Genomic DNA, 26,057 nt, shown 5'->3' on the forward strand with positions numbered 1-26,057 from the left:
TTAGAGACAATTAACAAACCATAAATATATATATATATCTTTAAGAAGATGGAACCAACTAATTTTGTGCTTAAAAAAATATTAATTTGTTTAAAGCTGCAGATTTTTACAGACCAACCCAAAGATACCCCCAACAGTTATTTTGATATCAGTCAATCTTTACATTTTTTTCATTAAGGAATCCATAAGTTTGTAAGATGTCAAAACATTGTGATGAATGTAATGTTTAATGCTTAAACCACTGAGAGGGGTAGGTGACAGACAAACAGTAAAGCCTTTTGCACTTTTCCACAGCAAATATTCTGAGTAGTAAGTTTGTCTGATAAAAGAAGGCAGGATGAGATTTATCATCAGAAAACATGAATACATGTACAGGACAGGATCAGCAAAGAGATGAGGTATACATTTGTCCACAGGAGGCGCCAAAGTTGACAGAATGTTCTCACAGGAGCTTTAATTTGCAGGTTTTAAATAATGCAGCAATGCAGGAATCAATGACTGTCCATTTGATGCCCCATATATGAAACACCTGTATCCTCTCCACATAAATAATAGGAAGGGATTCTTGATACACAGCCTTCCCACACTTGCATCAAAGTGCGGTTACACTTTCACTCCTTTCTTTGACACAACAGAGTCGAAGCTTTTTTTTTTTTTTTTCATTTGGCATCAATTTATTGGACTTTGAAGGACAAGGAAGAATTGATTAGCATTTTGCAAAAGATAGATAGTTCTACTGTAAGTTTTTCTCTGGTTAAAAGACTAAAATTATGTTAGAGGCAGGAGGATTTCATTTGCTTAACACACTTAGGCACAACTCTGGAGTCTCTAATCGAGAGCATACAGAAGTCTTCACACTACCAGACCCTTTTCCCTAACAACACTGGAATGCTGAGGTAAAGCGCATGAACATGAAGGACATTTCTGTGGCACCGTGTGCTGGATAATCAATGTATACAAGCTGGACCGGGGACAGGATTAAAGGGTTAAGATGGTCTTATTTACAGATTAAAAAATGGATAACACTTAGTTTTCTCGCTCAAATTAAGGAAATAAAATTCCAGTTTCATTCGGGTTTTTTTGTGCAAACACAGACAAAGAGAAAAATGTGTTAAGCATGGTCATAGCAGTGCAGTTATTTCAGATTTCTTGACGTTAAAACAGTGTTAGGAATGCCTTCTTTTAAGGTGGAATGTTGGAGATACATAATAGTGAATGATAATCCAGTTGTATTAATTAGAAGATTAGAAATAACCCCATAAAAGCATTAGACTGTAACAAAGAGAGAGCTTCAAAATGTACGAATATTACATGAAAAAGTTTACACAGTGGACATGGCGACAGGTGATTAGTTTGACTCCTGTAAAGAAAAGAGGAAAGAAAAAGCATTAATGAGGAAGGACAGGACCAGCAGCCTGAAGCCACGCTGAACGCCTCATGCAAACTGTTTCATTGTTCCCATAATGCAGTGCTGAATGTGGGCCTCCCTTCTTCCTCCCTTTAAGAGCAGCGGCTGCAGACAAACACAGCTGCTTCACCAGATGTTGTACAGTCGACAGGTTTCTCCTCCACCACAGACGCTGGCGATGAGTCTGCAGGGTGGTGGTTCTTGTCCTACCCGCTCTCCTCCTTTGCCGCCTGCTCCAGCGCGCTCTCCGACGCAGCCGAGCCCTCGAACCTCTGAGAGGCGATGGCTGCCTGATGGGACATGCTCTTCCTCACCACGTCCCCTTTCCTCCACAGAGTGATTTCCTGAGTGGAGGGAAGGAAGAGGTATTTAGTCTTTGATGATATTGTTTCTAGGTATGTCAACGGACACTAATATTTCCTTTTTAACCAATTTCATCACCCAAACAAACAAAAAAAAAAACATTTAAGCCACTCAGTCAAAAAAAAAGTAGATTAAGAAGAACTTAAGTCAGTTGCAGATGTCAGCGCATGGGGATGAAAGTCAGTATCAGCTGCAACTTGATTAAGAGAACAGAAATCTCAAAAAATCCAGTCATTTTAAGTACATTTGTATCAGGGCGCCGTTGGCCTAGTTGTCTAAGTGCACACCCCCATATAAAGAGGCTATAGCCCTTATCACAGAGACCGCAGGTTCGATTCCAGCCTAGACAGTTTCCTGCATGTCCTCCCCCACTCTCTACTCCCCTTATTCCTGTCTCTCTTGCCCAAAAATATGACTTTAAAAAGACCATTTGTATCAATTTTATCACATCTCCAGGGTTTGCACAAAGCTATCCTGGCTAAGGCAAGAAACTAAAACATGCTGACATCTGCTACACTGGATTCCTCTTTATTTCCAGTTTGACTCTTGCCAATTAAAATTCCGTCATTTAGCCAGTTGTATCTTTTTTTGTTTGGTTTCTCTTTCATTTATTATTTCTGTTGCATCTATGCTGTATTTGGTCTTTGTATGTAAAATTTTATAAATACACAATGACCAAAAAAAATCTGTTATTTAGGCAAATAATTACTTTATATTGACCGTACGAAGATCAAAAACATGGATCTGTTCATTCCTACATCAACTCATGTCTCACTCAGCAGTAAGAAGACACCAAAACATTATCATAGTGAAAGTTAAAAACACAAACAAACATGAAATGTACGTGCAGGAGGCGGGCAGAACAGCAGGACAGGATTTGATTGGTTTCATATTTTGGCTCCCAAAGGCAGGGATTGGTTGGTGTTTTCCCAGGTTTACTCCATCTGTAGATAGCGGCTTTTTCCACTCTTTTTTAAGAACACATTATGTATTGATTGCCATCTGGACATAAAGATCATTTTAACCACCTACAGTGGTTACAGTGGTTACAGCCTACAGTGTATGTTCTTGTGTTTGTCTATGTCTGTGGAAATGCAGAAAGGTGCAGTGAAAAGGAATTTCCCAAAAGGGGACAATAAAGTCTAAAGTCTTAAGACTAACCAGTATAACAAAAAGTGTATCTAAATCTGACTACCAACCCCAGCTTTAAAGGCACTATATAAGTGAAGTCCATTGACCATTTACCTCAACATGCATGGCCAAGTAATCATTTTAAATGTACTGAAACAAGAAGGCGATACAGATTATTATTATACATCTAAACAAACTGAGTCAGCAGTCTGACTTTCTGTTTTCTTATCAGCAGCCCACCTGCTGTTTGAAGTAACGTCTCTCCTCCTCGTCGATCAGCACCAGGTTCAGGTAATAGCGCACAGAGAACTTCTTGTTGATGTCTCTCATGGTGGGAGTCAGATCATAACCAGCCAGGAATAACCGGATGGGAATAGACTCCCCTGACACATAGAAAAAGCATTGTGACAGGTTGGATCACATCAAACTTGACACAAAATGTTTAAAATAACTGACAGGAAATATGAACCAGCTGTTTACCTCTGACTGGAGCTCCGTCCATGATTTCATACTTTGCAATAGTGTCATTTTCATGGTACACACTCGGGCCGGTGCCTGTTGTCTCACGTTTGATGATGTCGATCTCCATATGCTTAATCTTAATCCTCACCAGCAGGAAGTAGATTTTTCCAACAATTACATCTTTCAGATGGTACCTGAGAAAAGAAGCATATAATGAGACTAACCCCTTAAATAACAAATCATATATCATCATTATCTAATAGCATTTTATTAATCATCCAATAATAAGGAGCAACTGTTCCATTACTTTAGTTTTTCAATCCCTACTTTAAAATATATTTGAAGAGCTGTGTCTCTTTCAATTGTGCTTACTCATGTGGTCTACTGCTTTATCCTTTGATTCAATTTAATTCAGTTTTTTTTAGTTTTTGTGGATAAATCTTATGTGGGTGTGTATTTCTGTAACCCTCAATCCAACAGGGATTAAATGTGCTTTATAAATAAATAAAAACATGTAAGAACTCTTTAAATCTTTTAAATTTTGAGTCAGTTCTGTAGCTACATTTATAAATAATTTCAATCCACTTAATTGATTCTCTTACATAATGCCATTTCAAGGAGGGTTATTTATGCACTGTAATGTCTGGTATGAAATAACACATGGAGGCCGATGGTGGGGTGAAGTCATTCCGCCCCTGATCCTCAGAGGTAGTAACAGAGGCGGAGTAGGGGGAAGACAGTGGGGATGTATAACAGCTGATCCAGCAGGCTGAATCAGGGGTGTGTGTTTGTGGAGCTCCCGCTGCAACACCATAATGTGTAAGAGGCTACAATAATAATTAGATTTAGATAATACAGTCTGGCGTTGAGCTCTTGAATGGCATGTTGGTTGATCAACAAGTTCAACGAGAGAAAACAAGGTCACAATGATTTTGAATGTTGATAACTGACAAAGGTAAATCATGGTTTTTCTGGTCTGAAGTTTTGGAAGTGAGACCTTCATGCTTTCTTCTGCTTTTCATAATTGTAATAACTGTTTCATAATTTTCAAACATGAGTTTGTTGCTTACTTTGATTTGTTGTATTCAAACTCAATGTGGAGACAATCCTCTATTCCTACTTCCATTTTAATGGAGGAGTTGAGCTCAGGGTAAGTGCTCAGTGTGTGGACCACGATGTCCATCTCTTTACTGATGTCATTCAGTCTTCTGATCACTGTGGCGCGAAGAAAATATCTACAAAGACAAACAGAAACATAAGAACGGTTTGCATGTCATCAAATCCATCCTTTAAAATATAAACTGTAAGTTAAATAAAGGCAACACCAGGCTGTTGAAATATAACACATGAACGGCAGGTTAAAGAGTGACACCTGTAGTTACTCATTTTGCTTCCTTTTAAAGTGGACTGAATGATCAAACCCACCTTAGCTTCACATTCTGGCCTGTGTAGGACTCGTAGGGTTTTTCAACATGAGTAAACTCAAAGTCGAAGGTCTGTGACTGAGTCATTTCACCGGGTCTTGCGAGATCTTTCACCAGGGACACAAACTCATGATGGTTTCCTCTGTCGTAATACAGCTCTGTTATAAAAAACAACAAGAGCGATGTAAGAGATGACACAATATCATGATCACAATAATGACTTGTGATAAATTAGTACAAATATCATTACTAAGTTAAATAATTAAAACCTGCTTTATGTTTCCATTGACAGGAAATTAAATACAAATAAATGTTAAACTTCTATAAATAATTGAGGTGACTTCATAGTAACAGAGACATGTTGTGAACACAAAATCACCATATGAACGCCTTTTACAACAAAAAAACAACAAAGCAAACTTCTATTACACTGTTTTTGGTCTTCACCACTCCTGGGGGAAATATCTGATAACTTAGTGTTTTGGGAGGGTGTGTGAGCTTATGAGTAATTGTAAATTATCTCTTCCTAGAGCACATTATTTGTCATTACTTGTCCCAGTATTAGTCACACCCTTGAACAGCTCTAAATTTCACTTCACTGTGCAGCTTAAAAGAAAGCAGAACTGTAGTTATTTACAAATGTCACCAAATTTAAATGTGTGATTTACAGAGACAGTGACAGCCAGTGGGTCCAAAGGTAAAAATCAATCTTTGGAAGTTTGTACCCTTCCAATCACACATTTGGTGTTGATGTGTAAATCATTATTATAATAATAATAATAATAATAATAATAATAATACCTTTATTTGTATAGCACTTTTCAATACAAGTAACAAAGTGCTTCACAAAAATAATAAAAACACAATAAAAGCAGAGAAGGAAAAAAAAGCAAACAGAAAGTAAAATCAGAGATAAAACGTTAAAGATTAAAATAAATTCACAAAATAAAAGCTTTATGATAAAAGTGTGTCTTAAGTAGTGACATAAAATGAGGGACTGATTCTGCAAGTCTGATTTCCTCTGGCAGGCCGTTCCACAGTCGGGGGGCTTTGACAGCAAAGGCCCCGTCCCCTTTAGCTATTGATCATCAATGGATTTCCTGAAGCACCACACAGATTTAGATTTTTTCAGCACATAATAACTTTAAGAAAATGTGGGTGGGGTGTATATTTTTCTCAGTCATGGCATGCCCCAAAAGATGAAAATTAAAAACACTTATAATGCCATTTTGTATCTCTTGTGCATTACCAAATGACAAATATCCTCACTTAGTCCACACAGCACATTCATCACAAAGAAATGCAATGTTTTACCCAAAATATTCAAGTAACATGTTGACATTTTGCTTGTGTTTCTACAAAAAAGGCCTTAGGCTAAAAGCTGAACTTGTAGCTCCCTGATAAATAGAGTGTCTAGCTTGTTTACAAGCTTTTCAAACTCTGTGTCACTAAACATAATTCCTAGGAGGTCTAATCCAGTATTTTTCAGACACATTAAAATTAGTTTTTCTATTCTTTTGAGATAAAACATGCTCAGCATCACTCCTAACACAAACTGGTTTTGTACAGTCCCTCGTCCTTCTGATGTCTTTCTATTTCTAAGTGGAAAATGTATCAAGAAGACACAGAATGCATGTACAACTATAAAAGTAACCCACCTATTTGGCCCACAAATTCAATTTTGATGCCCTGGTGCTCCAGCCTCTTCCCCGGATTCTTCAGTGTGACATTCACCTTTCCACTCACTGTCTCTCCATCATAGAAAAGAAAATATTTGTCTTTCTTTCCATCCTCAGTTTTGTGTTCAGCCTTCTTCCTCGTTTCAGCATCATTCAAGACAACATCAATGTCCGCACTCTGCCCAAAACTAAAGAAACTCATTGTAACGTTGTATATGAGCTGTGTTGCGTTTTACACTGACTTATTAGCAGACTAACCCAGAACCCTGCTAATGTATCACAGAGGAAAACAAACACACAGTGTGGCCTGCAAGGTGGGCAATCTCAGCTCCTTCGGTGAGCGTACAACACACTTTTAAACGTGGAAAAAGTCGAAGATATTAAACAGAAAACACTACATTAGCTACATGTCCATAATCATTCCCAACGACGAAGCAAAATTGCGATACGATGGCACAACAAAAACGCACGATAAGAAGTCCATCAGCAAAATTAGCTGCTTCCTTTTTTTCCCTCCTTCACCGCAACGTCTCTATTAAACAGTCTACTGAAGCCTGAAACCACTCGTATCTGTAATGGACAGAATCCACGCTGTGTAAATATATATTACATGCTTGTTTTCTGTAAGAAAAGACGGCGAATGTTGTCAAATGATCAGGATGTGCGACACCTGCATTGCATTATCTACTTCCGGGTGGCGCTTTTCAAAATAAGATCCAAGCTCGAAACTGAACATACGGGCTTTTATATTCTTAAATTAACAAAAGGTATTAATGTTTTATATTCCTTTTTTCGATTTACGCTCTCCATCATACGATTTAGCTATGTTCTATGAGGAGTTTCATTTTCATTTTCATTTTAATTCGATGCTCAGACCATGATCACATGGTATGGAGCCACAAAACATAAATTACAAATAACAAAACAGTATAATGATGGCACATGTTTGAAGGCAAGGCAAGGCAAGGCAGCTTTATTTGTATAGCGCATTTCATACACGAGGACAACTCAATGTGCTTTACATTAACACATTAAAAGCATTGGAGACATTCAGACAGGCATAAAAGAGCACAATTAAAATGACAAATATGATAAAACAGAAAAGAAAAGGAAAATTAGAAATATATTAAAAATTACATTAAAATTTTAATTTAAAGTGGGTTAAAATAATCTAAGATAGGAATGCAGTGGCAAATAAAAAAGTCTTAGTCTTTGATTTAAAAGAGGTGAGAGTTGGAGCAGACCTACAGCTTTCAGGGAGTGTGTTCCAGATATATGGTGCATAATGACTAAACGCTGCTTCACCATGTTTCGTTCTGACTCTAGGAACTGAAAGCAGACCAGTACCTGATGACCTCAGAGGTCGAGGTGGTTCATAAAGTAGCAGCAGATCAGCAATGTATTTTGGGCCTAAACCATTCAGTGCTTGAAGTACAACAGATCTTACTTAAAGGCACTATGTGGAGTTTTTCACCAGCTGAGAAACAGACTGAAACCAACACTGATGCCTCTTTATGAACTTCAAAAGCAAAAAAAAAAAACATAAACAACAACACTGATACCTTCTCTGTTGTCATTTCTAATGCCTTAAACCACTCAGAGGGGGTAGGTGTCAGACCACATGAATGACATTTGGCTTTAGAAACATCCTTTTTCTGGCTGTTTTCATGGCAAATAATCACACTGAGGGACAAATCTGGCTGTTAAAAGACAGCAGGGTGAGGTTTTTGTTGAAAACACTACTTTGCATGTACAGAACAAGAGATAAGAGGTATCACTTTGTCCACAATGGGGCACCCAAATTGATATAAATCAAAAGTTCCTCACAGTAGCTTAGGTGTTACAGTAGTGAATGATGTTTAATCCCATCATAGGTTATTGTATTACAATCTTTTGATAGCATACATTATGTATACTGCTGTCCGTTCCCAAATTTCCCTCCCCAGGATAAATTAAGTATTTCTGATTCTGATTGACACTGGTGTAGAATGACACCTATTATTAGCATGTTGTAGTTCTATGTGGCCCAACATTTGAGTCTCAGACCAGACATGTACAAGAGGCACCAATAATAAAAATGAACTTAAATATTTTCTGAATGAGAAGGGTGGCAATTGGCAGTTTGAGTTACTGGATGAATCCTGTCCTTCCTGTGTGTTTTCATAACTCAGACCAGACCTATTCCAACAACTTTATTTTGGTAACTTTCAACCCATCAGCAAGACCTGACACATGTTTGGCATCATTTTTGTGGTGGACATAGTTGCAGACACATAGAAGTGTGTCTTAATGTGATGAGACAGCCAAACTGGTTAAGGTCATGATTAACAAAGACAACATACTATATATTGTTGACACCATCAAGCTTCTGAGTCATATGATTTCACCCTAAGGATTGAAAGATGACAGCAAGATGCAAGCAGTAGAAGAAATCCCCCCACCAAGGCAGTGTCACAAAGGCTGCTGGGCATGTCATGCTGATTGCACTAGCTCTAAAAGATGTTGTCAGATAATGAAAATGTGAGCACAATCATGAGGCTGCAAACTGCAGTGATAAATGTTCATGCACTTAGGTTTATGACCCAGCTAAGCTGCTCCTCATACAGGCACATCTCCTAATGTGGCCTACATTCATGTTTTTTCTAAGAAGGATCTTCTACGCATATGGAACTCTTGGGGATTTCATAGAAAGGTATGCTCACGTTGAAAGAAGCAGGCCACAATCCCTCAGAGTCTATTTTTAAAAGCTTTTTAATGAAGCACATTCAAAACTACACCAGCCACTTGAACATGAACACGTTTAAACATGCATGCACCCTGGAAAACTGACAGCTGACACTGTCTTGAGCTGTCAGACCCGGTCAACATGTGAGCAGTGACTAACTTAGCAATGACAAACTGACATATGCTGGGATAACAGCATATACTTATATGTATCCCAAAGAAGCAACTTAAACTGACAAGACAATACAGCTACAGCAGAGTGCATTTAAAGGGTTTGCTTAAACAGAGAAAGTGGGTTGACCCAAAGCTATAACCCATACCCAATAAACAATCATGGTGATGGACACAGTGTTATTGGAATAAAATCATAAATAAATTGTAATGAATTGATAAAAGATGCACAAAACCTGCTGTACTGTACAAACCAAGGACATTGAACAAACTATGGAAACTATACCACTTGCTAATATTTCTCCCAAAGGAGTGGCTGAAGGTTGCGGCAGCCGACATCATATTCAAAGGTTAATGTTACCTATCAGTTATGAATTACATGACCAAATTTCCAGTTGCATCATATCCAATATAAGACTGCACATACTACTAAGAATAACCATCACCACCACTAAAAATAACAGCTGTTCAAATTCATTTGAACTATATTAGCTGAAATTGTACATGTTGTGTTAATACAATATATAACTGTCAGTAGTATACTTTATATATATATGGGTTACATCTTTATAACAAAAAGAGTATGGGTGTAACGACTGTGCAAATGTGTTTGATATTTCAAGTTCTTGTGAGGGGCTTTTATAGATGTTATTCTTAAAATCATACTGCATAGTTGACACATATTATACATGTACTTTCATTATTAAACACACAAAAGATCTCTGCAACATTGTCAGTTCAAATGTTTTTAATAGTAACAAAATAACATGAACAGAAAGCATTGATATCAAATAAACAGTGGACATTTAAAACAGTTCCTGAGTTGTTACACAAATCATTGACACTAATGTTTGAAATGACAGTCTCAACACTGCAGAGCACACTGAACAGTAAATACTGTGAAATTGATCTCAAACGGTTTCATTGCGTATTTACACTAAGGTATGGTGCATAATGTAACAAAATCAAAAGCTCAAAAAATGTATGTATTTATGTACATTAAATACTGAGTCAAAACTGGACAATATGTCCAATACTCAGAAAATAATTAGTAAAGCACAGAAGGTCACTTATACACAGAAACAGCACTCTAAAAATCATACTTTACCACCTTTATAGTACATATTGACTCTGCAGCATAGTTGGATATAAGGTTTTCAAATTCACAGGTTACTCTGTACTCGTACATACTTGTTATCATCTATAATTATGAGGGAGGCCGATAAATTGTGCCTTAAGAATCTGAGCTCATCAGCCGTTTACAGTCTGCTGCCTATTGCCTGTTTAACTACAATATATACAATAAACAGGTTCAACTCTTCCCGTGTGAAACTATATCTGAACATGTTCATCTTACGAACACAGACAATGTAAAGTAGCTTTGTAAAACAATTTCAGTGTACTCAGTAAAAAGTTATAAAAGAGGATTTGTCCAAAAAACTGTGAAGGAATGTAGCTTCCAGCATCGTTTGTAATGACACCATGAGCCAAATATCAAATTCCACAGCTCTGAAATGGTTTTGTTCTAAAAAAAATATATGATGGGGAACTGAGTGAAAATAGAGTAAAAAAAATTTAAATGGAAATTGATTAAACAGAAGAGGAAGTTTAAGAAATGCTGTTACATTATAAAAACATGAAACAGTGCTACAAATGATATTAAAAGTACTTTGGCAAGTTGGTTGATTTGATTTTGATGTGCATCAGAGAATAATGTGCCTTGGTAACACCTCAAACTTTCCCATCTTGAGTATAATTGTAGCAAGTTAGCCTCAGCCGTCTTGTGTTGTCTTTTTCCACCTCGCCCTCCGTCGAAGCTGTCAAATGATGAATGAAGACTTGTGGCGAAAATGCCCCTGTGAAACAGAAGTGACAAGATTAGAAGGCAGAACACCTCAATAAATAGTTCCTCTGCTCACAGTGAGACAGAGAGTTAATACTGCATGTGTTACAAACTTTGGGTACCTCGTCTGCATCACCATAGTTGACTCCATCATTCTGTGCTGGCCAATTGTAGCTGGAATAAACACAAAACATGAATGAAATCCAAAATCCTGAATCTGATGTGTAATCAAAGACACAATAACACTTTGATTGTCCTTCTTCAAGTCTGTGACTTCGCACTCACTTATTTTCATTGTGACTTTTTTTGTCGAAACATCCTCGTTTAAGGGAGTGACAAATGGTGGCAGCCAAACAGAAGAATACAACAACTGCACCAAACCCCTTCAGGAAAATCCCAAGGATGTCCACATCATCTGCAACAGGACACAGAGATCATAACTTAACAGAGTCAGACAGTGTGGGAGATATTTATATCTATAATACTGACTTAAATCACTTAAGGAAGGGATATATATACTATATATACTGGCAGAGTAGCATCATGCTAACAGAGGTAACACCGGACACGAACGCCACATTGGAAGGATTTCACCTGCTGTGGGCGGACAGGATACAGGAGAGCGAGACTGAACTAACTGGTGAAGAAGGCCAGCTCAGTCCTGGACCCTGTGGAGTTGGTGGCTGACAAGAGAATTATGGCCAATCTGTTGTCTCTGATGGACATTTTTTTTCTATATATATTCTTGTTGAAATTCTTGTACTGTACACCTTCTTGTTTGCTGCTGTAACTCCATGAATTTCCCCGTTGTGGGATGAATAAAGGAGTATATCTTATCTTATCTTATCTTAAAGCATAGTTATTAACAACATCATTCTGTTACAGGTAACAGCAAAACTAGCTAATTCTAAGAAGGCTACAGAGTTAGCTGTTGTTAAGATGCAGTTCAAACAGGTCTCAGTTCAATAGGATCTTTTGACTTTATTCACAGAACACTCAAGCACACAGTGCACTAAAGAACTTGAATTTGTTGGGGCGGATGTTCCTCTCTTTCTCATCTCCTGAATTGATTAACCTCTTCTACTTGCTGTCAACTGCTAGGTTGCTTAGTGGCTCGAAATGTCACTTCACGGCATAAAGGTCCTGGGTTCAAAGCTGACGTGCCCAGCTGGGACTTTTCTGTGTGAATGTGCTGATAAAGCGGAATGTTTGTCTGTATGCAGCTTCAAATATACGTTGAAGATGCATTTCTGACATTCTATAGGCTCTGACTTTTCTGTGTGGATGTGCTGATAAAGCACTTTATTTCTCTATGAGCAGACTTGAATCTAAGTTTTGGTTATATATTTCTCGATAGATAATGTGGTTCACATTAAAGCATAAAAAAATAATAAGAAAATTCATTTGGATTTGATCTCATTTCAAAGTGTTGCATCTTTCATGTCATTTGTATTTCAGAGTGATGTTTATGAATAAGAACTAGTGGATTACTCAACTCATGACTTTGAAGTAAAAAGACGAATGCTTGACAAGCTCTTGAGATGATAACTGTTAGAGCTATTTACATTGTTTCGTAAATTTGATTACTTTTACTTTAATCAATCCATTTATTTATTGTTATTTCATTTAAGGTTTAATATTTTCGAGCTCTTCCCCAGTCTGGTCAGAACTGAAGAAGCCTTTCTGAGGAGAGGTGAAACGTCTTCAAGAATTTCTACCAATCCAGTTGCCTTACGGATCAAGCTTTGGATTAATTTAAGGTAATTAACTTTGATGCCATAGGGGTATTAGTATATTTCGTTACTCACTTTTATAGGTTGATAGTTTTGCACTGAGTGACGTCTGTATAGATGGGCAGGTAAGATAGGAGGGGCAAACACCGGGGATGGTGAATGGTTTTTTACCGGGAGATTTGAAAGCAAGACGGTACCTTTTATTTGAGAGGAGCTTTTTTGTTGTGCAATAAACCACCATAAGACTGCATACTTGGCTGGACATTGACAATTTTTTGGACACCGTGTAAGATCCACTCTCAACGTGCCCCGTGGACGGTTTTTGATTTGAGATTTAAGTTTCGTAGCTGCATAGATCGATGTCCTACCATTTCAGATACATTTATGGCCCACATGCCCAGCCATTTTTGTACTTCTAAGCTTATTACAAACCTACATACACACTGTCCTCCCCCTGACAAAGAACATCCCTCATGTAGCCCTGTCTCCCAGCCTTTGCTCCTGCTTGTTGATGTTTTTCTATCACTTTGACTTTGATCAATTGATACTCGCCTCCCTCATCTCGACATGTTCACCAGGTGTTCCTGGCAGTCTTTGAAGTATGATTTGCTTTTTTCATGCTCTTTTGAAACTGTCTTTGGTAACAGCGTTGACGAGCACAAAAGAAAACATAAAAAGACATTTATTCTCTAAGAAAGGCTGACTCAGTCATTTCAGTACTCACAGACTTCCATCATTTGAGGGGGACACTGCGCATGTCCCGCATCGTTCTTTGCCTGGCAGTAGTACTCCCCTGCGTCCTCCTTCCTCAGTCTTCGAAATTTCTGAGGAGATATTTTTAGATACGTTTCAGTGCAATGACACATTGCGTTGTCAACAAAATGCTAGTGTATGTTTGATAGAGGATAACTTCTTCTGACATTTTCTGAAGAGAGATATTCTTTTATTGTATTCCAACATTTCAGGGTATGACCTCCAAATGTGTTTAATGAGAAGGTTAAATAACTAGCATGCATGTTGACCCATAAACCAAAAATACATGCCCCTGGGCTCTAATGCATAATGATCCTCCTTTCATATACAAGCTCTATTTTTAGCATCTTTGCTGGATATCTTTACACGCATGGCTTAATCCAGCTATAAGTCTGAGGTTTTATTCAGATTAAGCTGTTCACATTTACATCAGATAAGCTGTCATGTTGTACCATGATGCTTAGGAGTCATTTACATACACAGGACATCTGACTGAAGCAGATTATAATACTTTCTGTCTTTCTTACCAGGCCTCCAGTGTCCGAGTTGATGCTGTACGATGAGTTGACCAGCTTTGGGCTGTTTTTGGGGTCTTGAGGGAGCTCCTCATTGTTGTGGAACCAGCGGTACTGAGGAGCGGGGAAACCCTCGTTCTCCAGACATCGCAGCTCAGTCGTTGTTCCAACTGTGACAGCTTCGGGGACGCTGCACCGTGGTACTACAGGTTTCACTGCACACAGACACAGACACACATCAATATGCTATCACTACAGAATGTGTTTTCAGTTGGATTTGATTTTCGCCTCTCAGTCTCAGCCAGAATGAAAAAATATGTTTGTAAAATAGGAAATATGTAGCACTTAATACAGGGTTTTCCCAACAGAGAGGAATTCGTTTGTTCCAGCTCTGAGAGGTGTTCAGAGGCAGCATTGTTTGAAGGTGTGGCTGTATTCATGAGGGCTTCAGAACATAAACACCATGAGCAATAAGACAACACTTAAAATGTCTGCTCAGTTCTCGATATGCCATTCTCCCTTTCTTTCCTTTTTTTCTAGCTTGCTGTTTTCTCCTCTCTCTCTCTTTGTCTCTCTGCATGAGGCAAACTTTAAATAGTGTGGAAACTTAGTGCATACTCAACACAAAACATAACTGAAATAAAAATGACATACAGGCCCATTAGTGTCATGGGAGGAGTAGCCTGTCTCATAATTCTTATTTTATCATGGCAATATTAATCCTACAGTTAGTATTATGTTTATCAGATATAGGGAAACAACAGGACATACATAGGTTTCTGTCAAATGAGATAAGAGAGACTCATTCCCCTCTCTGTGAGTGTATTCATCATATGAACTGTCATGCTAATCCCCCAGAGGGCCTTTCTGAGTCAGGAAAGATATGTGAAATGTCAAACTGTTGCTGAAATAATAAATCTGTAATAATATAAACACAAGCATAACTTTTCCTGGATTTCTGAAGTTTACTGGAACTTTCTGTTTACCCTCTGACCCCAAAATTATGTAAATATAGATGTGCTGTAAGTCTATTGGCAATCACAGACCAGTCAGTGATGTACTCCAGCAAATGCTCCTTTTTACAGTACCTCTTACTGCAAGGCTAATAAGTATCTCATCAAAGTCCCTTTGATCATCGATGGCGGCCACCTCACAGCGATACTCTGCAGTGTCTGACCGGGTGGTGTTGAAGATCAGGATGTTGGCCGGCTCTCTGAGCTGAGCCCTGTGCTCCAAGTCCCCTTTAGAGAGAGAGAGAAAAAACGCTTTACAATTGCTCATTCACATACACAGCGTGACTTCACAGTTCAGGAAAGAATTCAAGGCCAAGTTCTTTCAAGGTAGCATTCATTCAGCTCCACTTTGAGTCCTCTCTTTGAAATGCTGTGCTCTAACTGGTTGACAGGGTTTTTAAAAAAGAGAGAGTTTCCAAGCCGTTTACCTGCTATCCTGTTTTGAAAGTACACATAGCTGGGGACACCGTTCTTAATCTTCTTCCACTCAATCCTCGGGTTGTTTGTGGAGATGGACTCTATTAAGCAGGTCAGTTCGATGGCTGTAAAGGAAACAGAATGCATGAGAACAGGAGGCAGGCGTTCCAAATCAGGGAAAAAGGAAAGCTACTTTGGCTTAAACAGGTTGAAGTGATTTTATTTTCCCAGCAACTTACGCTCAAACTCATTTGCCCAAACAATCTTGTCTGTGGTTCGGAGGATTACCCCGAGTGATGATGGAATGTGACCTGCAGAGGGGAAAAAAACAGGAAGACGCTGAATGCTGAGTAACCCTGATGGCACACACAAGCTTTTTTTCATTAGCAGACATTATCAGCTGGGCACGTTGCCTAATAAACAGTGGATTAGAGTGATTAAATATAGAGAGAGTGAAAGCCTTAGGATCTGATTTAGACTTATTAATTGCTTCCTGTTTCTGAGCAGAAAAGATTAACACCTGCAGCCAACATGTGTACGTTCAAACGTGCATTTAAAATAAGAGTGTGTTTTACAAAGTATGAAACAAGACCTGAGGAGTGATCTTCAGACTTTAGTATTTGATTTAGTATTTGATTTGAGTCCTTTACGACCGTTAATTGGATCTTAATATGGCTGCTGATGACACGTAGAAAGAGAGGATCAAAATGTTAAGCTGCTGCAGTAAAACTAATAAAAGAGGAGTGCCGTAAATATGAGGACAGTGAGACACTTTTATTGTCTTGGCTTTGCTCCATCGGACTGCATTTTAAGTGAAACCCTGCGTGAAGTTAAAGTGCTGATTTTCAGTTTTTTGTGCGAGGGTGTTTTCACACCCTGGAGAGCAAGTGTAGGAAGACTTTGATAGATAGTCCCTCTAGTTTCAGGACAATGCAGCAGCAGGACAGTAATCATAAGCATACAAACAAGGCAACCAAGGAGCATTTTAAGGCCAAAGTCAATCAGCTGAACCGAATCCAACTGAGGTTTTGTGTTTAATTACTGAAGACCAAAAAGCGGAGGCACAAAGCTCCTGAACAAGTCAAATCTCAAGATGGGACCACGGCAAAGTCAAACAAGTTTTCCAAATTATTTATGATGACTTCATTCGAGTTCAGAAGTAAAGATGGGGACAAAGAAACAAATCTGACTTCAGAAGACGAGCGTCTGTATCACAAGTTAACTAGACCTCACAAGTGTCTGGGTGATAATTTGCCTCGGAGGAGCAGCTGGAGTTGGTCAGCGTCAGGAGTCGCTGTCACTCACGAGAGCCTCCTTTCTGTTTCTAACAAATAATTCAACATGCCTCAAAACATTACAAGAAATCACTTTATATCATTTTTTTTCAAAGGGCTTCTTCGCTACATTGTGACACTAATTTGCACTGAGGTTTACAGAATGAATAAATTATCAAAATCTCCAAACAAAACAAATCAGGAGCACAGAAATAGCTTAGCAGTGGGAATGTGCTTAAATGCGAAGCATATTTAATCATCGTCTTGGTTTCCCCACAGGCACAAACAACACATGAAATATACTTATTTTAAGTTGCTTGCTTGAGTGCACTCCTTTAAGCAATCAGTGTTATTTTGTAAATGTCAGATTTTAAAGGCAACAGGCATAATTCACAAAATCTACCAGATTTGGGGCAGCAGAATGCCAGTTTAAGTGGAAAACAGGCACAACAGAGCGAAGGATATACAACAACAAATTTAGAAAACATGAAAATCCCAATTCTAATCTTGCACGTTATTCAGCGGTGTGCCTTGATTTTAAAAGCTGAGAACAAATGGCTTTTCTTTTATCTTCCAGTGGGACCCTAAACTCAACCTTTTGTGAGCGCTACTTCCAAATGAAATAAGTGCAGGGAACACGAGCCACCAAGCACCCATGCTGGGTAACGAAGGCATTTACGCTCCCACTGGGGGCTCTTTGAAGGGCTGAAATGAGATAATAACAATTATCTGAGCAGGCCTTGAATACTGCAAGACCTCCCCTTCTATTTGCCTGAGGCGCTGTGACTAACTCTGAGGTATATTTATGCACAGAGGCCTCGTAACACACGAGTGACCCTGAGACAGACAGTAGGACTCCCGAGCATATAGATGACTCTGCGCCTGAAAGTGATGAAAACATGGCTCCTGCTCCAGCATCCGGTCAAACAAGCACAGCTGTGGACAGTGATGAGATCTGACTCCCAGGTCTCAGCTTCCGTCCCTGTTGCTGACTTTCCCACCCTGTGCATCAGGAGCTATTTTTGGACCAGCTGTGACTGGACATCCTGAGAGACATGAGGAGAGCTCATCCAACTCTCTCTTGGCATATGCATGTTCAGTACTGGGTGTCCCAGTCTAATACTCTCACTTTGAACTGCAGAGAGGAGTGCAAAGTTGTGGGCTGATATATGATAGTGGCCGAAGAAGAAGTCTTCCACTCTGAAGGTTTGTATGTAGAGAAATAGATTCATTAAATGCTTTAAAGTTTCCGACACAGATAGAAGCAAAACATTGTTTTAAAGCCTTTACCATCTGAGGGATTACGACATTACATTGTGAAACTTGGCGCTCTAATGCCTAATTTAATAAAGTTGAGCTGAAATCCAATCTGTGACACTGATAAAGGGTCCTGTGGGGCAGCTCTTGTTGCAAGTAATCCCCCCCAATTCTCTCTGTGGTCAAACCCTATTCCAAAACAGAAAGGGGAAGAAAGAAGAGATTCCCTTAAATTTGTCTTAGGTTATATGTTTGACATGCTTCTTAAAATCAAAAAGTAGGCCGTGGGAAAAAAAATAACCACACTCAATTAACAAGACAATGTCTAACCCATAACTAATACCAGCTTAAGACAATAGCATTCCCAAAACAATGGCTGCCCCCTCCTCCCCCGTGACACATATGTAGGTTGACGAGATGACAATATTTTTGAATGATGAAAATAATCTCAGCGCTTGCTGGAAAGCGAACACAGGCCGGTTTTTAATCCCTGTGTTATTGTAATGCAAAGACAAAGTAGGTCTATAGTCTGTTCCAGGAGAAATGTGCTCCTCAACAGCCACATTCTGAAAATCCTCTTATGCACTAAATATGAAAACAAGTACCCATTCCCATCCCTGCGACAAACTGAAATGTTGTACCAGTGCGTCTATAAAAAGCCCATTTCCCAGACATTCCAGCGCAGCCGCTGCAAACATGCTGAAGGCAGAGTTAGCTAGAAGCGACACGGAGAGACAGAGGACCGCTGGGACTGACAGCATACTGGAGTGACTCTGTAATATCAACTAATCACTCCACTACATTAGTAAGAGACGGTCATGTTGTCAGAGGGACTGGAGGGGAACGAAAGAAAAGGACATGTGAAGTGTGTTTTTGTTCTGACACTGCTGGAGTGAATAAACACTGACATATGATGAAGCTTTAGCGGGTTTAACCTCTGAAGTCCTGCTGTCCCTTAATGCACCACAAAGCACCAACAGGATGTGGGATACAAAATAAATATTAAATAATAAGTAAATCTGTGGGAACATCAACAATACCAAAACAATACATTACAGCAACATTAGTATATCTGTTAATAAGCTTACCAGGCATGTATTATGATAATAAATCATATTTTTTCTCATTTTTAAAGCAAATAATTGTATAATTCAAGCATCTAAAATGTGAAATCTGCCTTTTTTTCTCTAGAACAACTGTTATCTCAATATTTTTGTTTTCATTAAATAAAAATTAAATCTGAATATTTTTTCTTGCTGTTGTAGAAATTAAAATACGCATTTTTCTCAGCTTTCTGACACTTTGTAGACAAAATATTAAATCTATCAATTCAAGGAAACATATTCTTGATTGCAGCCTGAGCATAAACATCATATATTCAAAAACAAGTAGGAACAAGCTGTATAGATGTTGATTGTCCAAATATTAAAGCTACTTAAAGGAAAAACTTGAAGAAATAATAGAGATAAATGAGTGTCCTCATCTTTCTGCAACACCAAACCTGAAGAATTCTGCTTAATTTAAGCAAAATAATTTAAATTTATGCACCAAGTTACACAGAGCATGAACTTAACGTCAGATTAATATTCATATTTTCAATATTAGGGCATTCCCAAGCTCGAGGGCAGCATTTAAGGTTACAGTGATAGCATTATTAGACTAAAAACTTAAGGTAGATAATTTTTCTTACTATTCAGTCCTCCACCTCAGAGCCCGAACACACTTTGCCTGACAGCTATTTGATTCACACTAGCAGAGAGGACATGGTTGAAAAGTCCATCACTCACTGATGCAAAAAAAGCCATTTGGAAATCACCCACTTCACTGCCAGTTTTCACCCAGCAGCAGGGTGACCTCACCGAGCGCACAGTAGGGTGGATGCAACCACAGATCATCCTGCATTGATTTGCACAGGAGCTCCAGCTGTTGGTCAGCGGATTGAAGATGAAGCATGTCTTCTCCACCGTGTTTGACAATTAATTTTCAGCACATGCCCTCGACCTGCCACTAATAATACTCCTCCTCCACCAGCATCCATCAGCATGTGATTACCAAAGGTCAGCATTACACTCAGATCCAACACTTGGATAGGATTCAAGCTGGATCTCAACTTACAACTATGAACTCACATTACATTTTAAATGCTAGGCTCTGGTTTTTTTTTTTGCTGCATGCAAAGTACAAACATAACATGCGTGTGTTCTGAGATGCTCGTGCTGGCCTGTGATTTCTGGTACCCTTCATCTCAGGACTAACACGACTGGTCCCCCCTTATCATGTGGTTGCCCTTTTCTGTCACCCAAACTAACATCCTTTGCTTTGTTTTCGTTCTGGGAATGTCTTCATTATTCTTCGATAGAGACAAAAGACACACACGAGCTAATGTAGAGTCTGTTGGGTTGTGAATGTTAGCAAACGGTGACATTAAATTCACATGTTAAATTGTAGAAGATGCCTTTACAACTACGTCATTTTTCAGGTTTTCCTTTTAGAACAGCGTAACATTTACGCGTTCTGGTAACATGCGTAAAAGACATCACAAACAGCCAATTTTAAAGCGCTGAAATAAACAACGCCTCTTGAATATTTTCAATCTGTTTGTGTCAAGCTATCGTCTGCTGTAACGTTAGCATCAGATCCGCTGCAGCTGGATATTAAACACACAGTCCCCGTGTTTGCTTTAAAACGCAGATCCGCTCTGATAATTACAGCATCTTGATGGGAAAGGGAAAAAGATGACTTACCCAGGCTGGTGGAAAGAATAAAACAAGCTATGAGTCGCGCATTCGCCATCTTGCAGCTGTAATTTATGGGTTACAGTAGCTCGCACTCAGCACCTCTGAGAGGTATGAGGATGGGGGCAGAACAGACTGCTGGATGTTGCCATCGACGAGTTTCCATAGCTACAAGGGCTGACCAGGCTGAGCCCTCAACGTTGTCTGACAGGCGAAAGGAGGTGCCAGATTGAACTCCTCCTCCAAAACATTTAGTTAGGAGAGTATTCAGCGTTCACCTAGAATAAAAAGTATACTCACTATATAACTTTTGTATCCTTATCTGTTCTTTACGGTGGCCCTGAAGGACAAAACAAATTCACAAAAGATGATACACTTTTACAAAGTTGGAGACAAATTTACATTTTGGAAAACAGTTTTACATTTTATAAAACAAAATTAGGTAACACTTTACAATAAGGGTCCCTTAATTGGCGTTAGTAAATGCATTATTAAGCATTAATTAACAGTTTAATAATAGTTTAATAACCGTTATAATGTATTACCTAACATTAACTAACACATTAGTTAATGCATTAATAAGCAGTTAATTAATGTCCACTGCTCAGAGTTAATTGATACATTATTAAGCATTAATAAAAGTTACAAAACTTAATTAGTTAACCATTAGTGAATGCTTTCTGGACCATTATTGTAAAGTGTAACACATGCATCACTTAGGTAACACATTATAAATGCTAAACTGCCTCATAAGCATAAGCATAAGCGTGTGCATCACTTTTAAGTGTCCTCTGGAAACACTTCTGTTGTGTTGCTGTCTATTTGCAGCGCTTTTTTTAATGTGTAGTGCTGTTGTCTTTGCATCGCGTTTTTTAAATGCTGCGCATGTGTTGTCAAATTGATGAAGATGTTTTCTTAATTTTCTTGTGTTTTGTCTTTTTGCATGTGTTTTCTTAAGTTGCAGTGCTGTGAGCTCTCAGGGCCACCGTACTTCTCTGTGCCAGTTGAGATGTTATCTGTGATTATCTGTTTTATTCTAAATAAAATGTGTTAAATTCTTTATATGTGTTGCTTCAACTACATTTCAACACATTTTGCTTCAGAGTATGTGTTACCTAAGAGATACATGTGTTAAACTTTACAATAAGGGTCCAGAAAGCATTCACTAATGGTTAACTAATTAAGTTTTGTAACTTTTATTAATGCTTTATAATGTATTAATTAACTCTGAGCAGTGGACATTAATAAACTGCTTATTAATGCATTAGTTAATGTGTTAGTTAATGTTAGGTAATACATTATAACGATTATTGAACTATTATTAAACTGTTAATTAATGCTTAATAATGCCTTAACTAACGCTAATTAAGGGACCCTTATTGTAAAGTGTTACCCAAAATTACATCAGCAAAACACTTTTACCAAGGCCAAAATTTACATTTAAGAAACAAATTTCCAAAAGATAATAATAATAATACCTAAGTTTTATATAGCGCTTTTCAAGAACTCAAAGACGCTATACAAGAGCGACAATAAATAAATACAATAAAGACATATAAGACAAGCAGATGACAAGGGAAGACGTGGAATAATTAATGTGTGGGGAATGCCTGTTTGAAAAGGTAAGTTTTTAACTGTTTCTTAAATGAATGAAGTGAGTCAGAAGCACGGATGTGTGGGGGGAGAGAGTTCCAGAGGGTGGGGGCGGCTATGGCAAAGGCCCGGTCCCCCAAGGTACGGTGCTTGGATTTAGTAATGGGAGTGAGGAGGTTGGAGTCAGAGGATCGGAGGCGGCGGGAGGGGTGGTAGTACTGGAGATGAAACACTTTTACAAAGTTGGAGACAAATGTACATTTTGGAAAACATTTTTACATTTTATAAAACAAAATTACATCAGCAAAACACTTTTACCAAGGCCAAAATAAATTTACATTTAAGAAAACAAATTTCCAAAAGATGAAACACTTTTACAAAGTTGGAGACAATTTTAAAAATGACAGAACACTTTTACCATTAAGTCTGACTCCTTTTAGCCTGACTCCGTTTAGCCTGAGGTGACGTGGTCTGAGGCTGTGTCATCTGAATTCGGACACATGATGAAGGTTTTCGGAGATATGACGGAGCTTTTCTGGAGACATGATGCTTTTTCAGCTGAGGTCTGACACCTCACTCTGAGACCCGAGGATGTCCTAATATGTAAACCATGTCCATCTCCGTTTGGTTTCTCTCCATCAAAACAAACTCCCCTCACTCAATCACTTCAGGATCACTTCCGGTATTTGGTACATTCCCTTTCCGTAAAAATGAAATGTTAATTTATTTCAGAAATGGTAAAAGTGTTTCATTTTTTAAAAATTTGTTTTCTTAAATGTTCATTTGTTTTGGCCTTGGTAGAAGTGTTTTGCTGATGTAATTTTGTTTAAGAAAATTTAAATATGTTTTCCAAAATGTAAATTTGATGTGAAGTGTTTCATCTTTTGTAAATTTGTTTTGTCCTTCAGGGCCACCGTAGTTCTTTAACCTCTCAGATAATATATATTTGTGTACTCGTCAGAGAGACATTAGTAACATATGCTACCTTTTGAATTTGATTACTTTACCTTTGTATACAGTGGTGGACAGTAACAAAATAAATTTACTTGAGTACTGTTCTTAAGTAAATTTTTTGAGTATCTGTACTTTACTTGAGTATTGTATTTTGAGGGAACGTATTACTTTTACTCCACTACATTCAGAAGACAATTATCATACTTTTGACTCCACTACATTCCTAACAGTGCTCTAGTCACTCACTACTTTTACTTTGTAGTTCTGTTTGTCTCAGTGGTTTAGTCGCACCTGTATATCGTGTGTCTCCACGGTTGAACGTGGAGCAAACACAGAGCAAATTTCACTCAGATCAGGCAGTTCATTTAGAGGTGGTAATGATGGCTATAATTCTCCACCTGAGCACCCAGGGCCTTATCTTCAGCCCGTGTTAGAGGTTTTTTAAATGAAGAATGATAAGTATAGTTTGAAATGTTCTCCCTGTTTCCCACTCTGCCCAAACATATAAACATTCACTGTCCAACCTGAGAAAGTGTGTTGAGCTACATAACATTTGTTTAATTCAGATGAACATTTCAAACTAAGTTGTCTGTGCTTGGAGTAACTTAGTTTCTGTTTTTATTCCATGGTATAGTTTTTAGAGATTTCAAGTAATGGTTTCTAGATAAACATAATGTAACAGAATGTACTCCTATGTATTCTTGACTTGACTTATGTTTTGTGAAAATACAACATTTTGAGATATTTTAAGAAGTACTTTGAACACTTAAGTATTTTTAAAAGCAAGTACCTCAGGACTTTAACTCAAGTAATAATTTGACAGAACAACTTTCACTTGTATTGGAGTAATATTTGACCTGGAGCATCTATACTTTGACTTAAGGAATGAAGCTGTGTACTTGATCCACCACTGTTTGTATATAGGGCTTATGTAATTCAGTCAAGACACAGTGAACAAATATACTTCAGTTGTTTACCCATTAAAATCAAAACAATTTGTGCTTATTATAGCTTCAGTGTTTGACAATCAAAAGGGTTTTTTATTTGTCTTGAGACAGGGGCCAAATCAAATTGAACTAGTTTCTTTATATGATAGGATGATATAATTTAACAAAGTTCACTAACTATGCAACTTATATATTGCACAGAGATTGCAGCTTTTGCAAATTTTCAACTCTAGTCCCTAGTAATGTCAAATATACGAACAAAAATATCTAATATAGAGCAGATGTACTTAGAAGTACAGAATCAGTCAATCAACATATGTCATAATACAGCAATACACAAATTGTATACACTAATATGTATAAGTGATTCAAAATTAAATCAGTCATGTGTAAAGAGAATTAGAATGATTGAAAATATACAACACTTCCAGATGGCTACTCCTTTGTAACAAGGCTAATTGAGATTCTACAAAGAAATGTGTAGGTGGCTTATTTAATCACACTGCTCCGTCAGTGATGCCAGATTGTTTATTTGTTTCAGAGGTTCTCGCTAATTTTGTAGCCAGATAAATGGCAGAGAACGTGTGAGAGCTTATACCAAATGTAACCTAGATGAAAACATATTTAGTTCTGAAGATGATAAAAAACAAATAAATTGAATGTCCTTTTTCAGAAATAGAAATGATATTCTTATTTTTCAGGGATGACTGTTCCAAACGGCTCTGGTTCTTTGCAAAGTGTCTGCCTGTTAAAAATTACTTTTTTCTTGCCACTGTTGCTTGCTAAACTTTGACAAGTGTTTTGCTCATGGTGGCTAAATGTTGGTCTTCTGCTTATCCTGCAAGATGTACCATGAACTTTTTCTTTACTTATTTTTTTTATATTCTATCTCTTCAGTTTCAAAAAGCCTTTACAGCGTCCTGTGCCAATGACTGAAGAGAGATCTCTTTTCAGAGACGGTTCTTACTGCTCCATTTACAACAGCCTGATACTGGTAAGTCCTGCTTATCTTGTTTTGTTCTGCCTTTCTGTCTCAACCTTATCCTATAAAATCTGAAAAGAAGATATTCTGGTTACCCTGAAAATATCTAGTGTATGGAAACTTCTGTTTTTATTGTTTATAGCCTTGATTTCTATATTGTATTGATCTAAATTAAGGTTAAATCTCTTTCTTTTTAAAATCTTATAATAAGCCTTCAAGATGAAATAACTTGATTCATTCTCTTGACATGACAAAAATCCATTTTACCACTCTGGTTTCTTATTCTTCCTTTGTGCTTGAGTCCAAGATGAGTTTGGTAATGTCATTTCACTTCCTTGATTTAGGTCACATTATTCTATTTATCAGGGGATGACCCATTTTTCCTACCGTCTCAACTTTCCCCTTGTCTCTCCTATTCATCAAACATACTCACCAAACAGTCATGCAGATACAATGCAACAGCTCTGCCATAAATTCAAAATATTCAGAATATTTGAAGCACCTTTTCATATAACTAATGCACTCCAGCCTGACAGAAGAACTCTGTATGACCCCGATAACAAACAGAAAACAGAAAAATAATCGGACTATTTACCAGCTGTTTAACCAACACAGTATATTTAATCCTAAAATCCTGTTCTCACCTGGCCATGACCTTTCTACAATACAGTTTATTCAT

At 37.9% G+C, this 26,057-nt stretch overlaps 2 protein-coding genes across 2 annotated transcripts; both read right to left on the reverse strand.

The window, feature by feature from the left end:
- Positions 1–208: 208 nt before the first annotated feature.
- vps26b (VPS26, retromer complex component B) lies at positions 209–7,168 on the reverse strand. Its single transcript, XM_034700957.1, has 6 exons — positions 6,447–7,168; positions 4,790–4,946; positions 4,435–4,599; positions 3,383–3,558; positions 3,143–3,285; positions 209–1,752 (listed from the first exon to the last, which is right to left on the reverse strand). Exons 1-6 carry the CDS (start codon positions 6,667–6,669, stop codon positions 1,615–1,617), a joined length of 1,002 nt encoding a protein of 333 aa, XP_034556848.1. The 5' UTR covers positions 6,670–7,168; the 3' UTR covers positions 209–1,614.
- A 3,754-nt stretch (positions 7,169–10,922) lies between these two features.
- Positions 10,923–21,083, reverse strand: jam3a (junctional adhesion molecule 3a). Its single transcript, XM_034700398.1, has 9 exons — positions 20,912–21,083; positions 15,876–15,947; positions 15,648–15,761; positions 15,295–15,447; positions 14,219–14,421; positions 13,663–13,762; positions 11,491–11,620; positions 11,328–11,379; positions 10,923–11,218 (listed from the first exon to the last, which is right to left on the reverse strand). Exons 1-9 carry the CDS (start codon positions 20,958–20,960, stop codon positions 11,183–11,185), a joined length of 909 nt encoding a protein of 302 aa, XP_034556289.1. The 5' UTR covers positions 20,961–21,083; the 3' UTR covers positions 10,923–11,182.
- Positions 21,084–26,057: the final 4,974 nt, after the last annotated feature.

The sequence above is a fragment of the Notolabrus celidotus genome, chromosome 14 (genome assembly GCF_009762535.1).
Source record: "Notolabrus celidotus isolate fNotCel1 chromosome 14, fNotCel1.pri, whole genome shotgun sequence".
Classification (NCBI taxonomy): domain Eukaryota; kingdom Metazoa; phylum Chordata; class Actinopteri; order Labriformes; family Labridae; genus Notolabrus; species Notolabrus celidotus.

Coding starts and splice junctions, on each gene's coding strand:
- vps26b (XM_034700957.1), bottom strand. CDS start 6,669: ATGAGTTTCTTTAGTTTTGGGCAGAGTGCGGACATTGATGTTGTCTTG. Junction 4,947..6,446: donor TGAATTTGTGGGCCAAATAG/GTGGGTTACTTT, acceptor TTTTTATAACAG/AGCTGTATTACGACAGAGGA. Junction 3,559..4,434: donor TTTGAATACAACAAATCAAA/GTAAGCAACAAA, acceptor TTCTTTTCTCAG/GTACCATCTGAAAGATGTAA.
- jam3a (XM_034700398.1), bottom strand. CDS start 20,960: ATGGCGAATGCGCGACTCATAGCTTGTTTTATTCTTTCCACCAGCCTG. Junction 15,448..15,647: donor CTTTCAAAACAGGATAGCAG/GTAAACGGCTTG, acceptor CTCTCTCTAAAG/GGGACTTGGAGCACAGGGCT. Junction 11,621..13,662: donor CCCTCAAATGATGGAAGTCT/GTGAGTACTGAA, acceptor GTCCTGTTGCAG/ATGATGTGGACATCCTTGGG.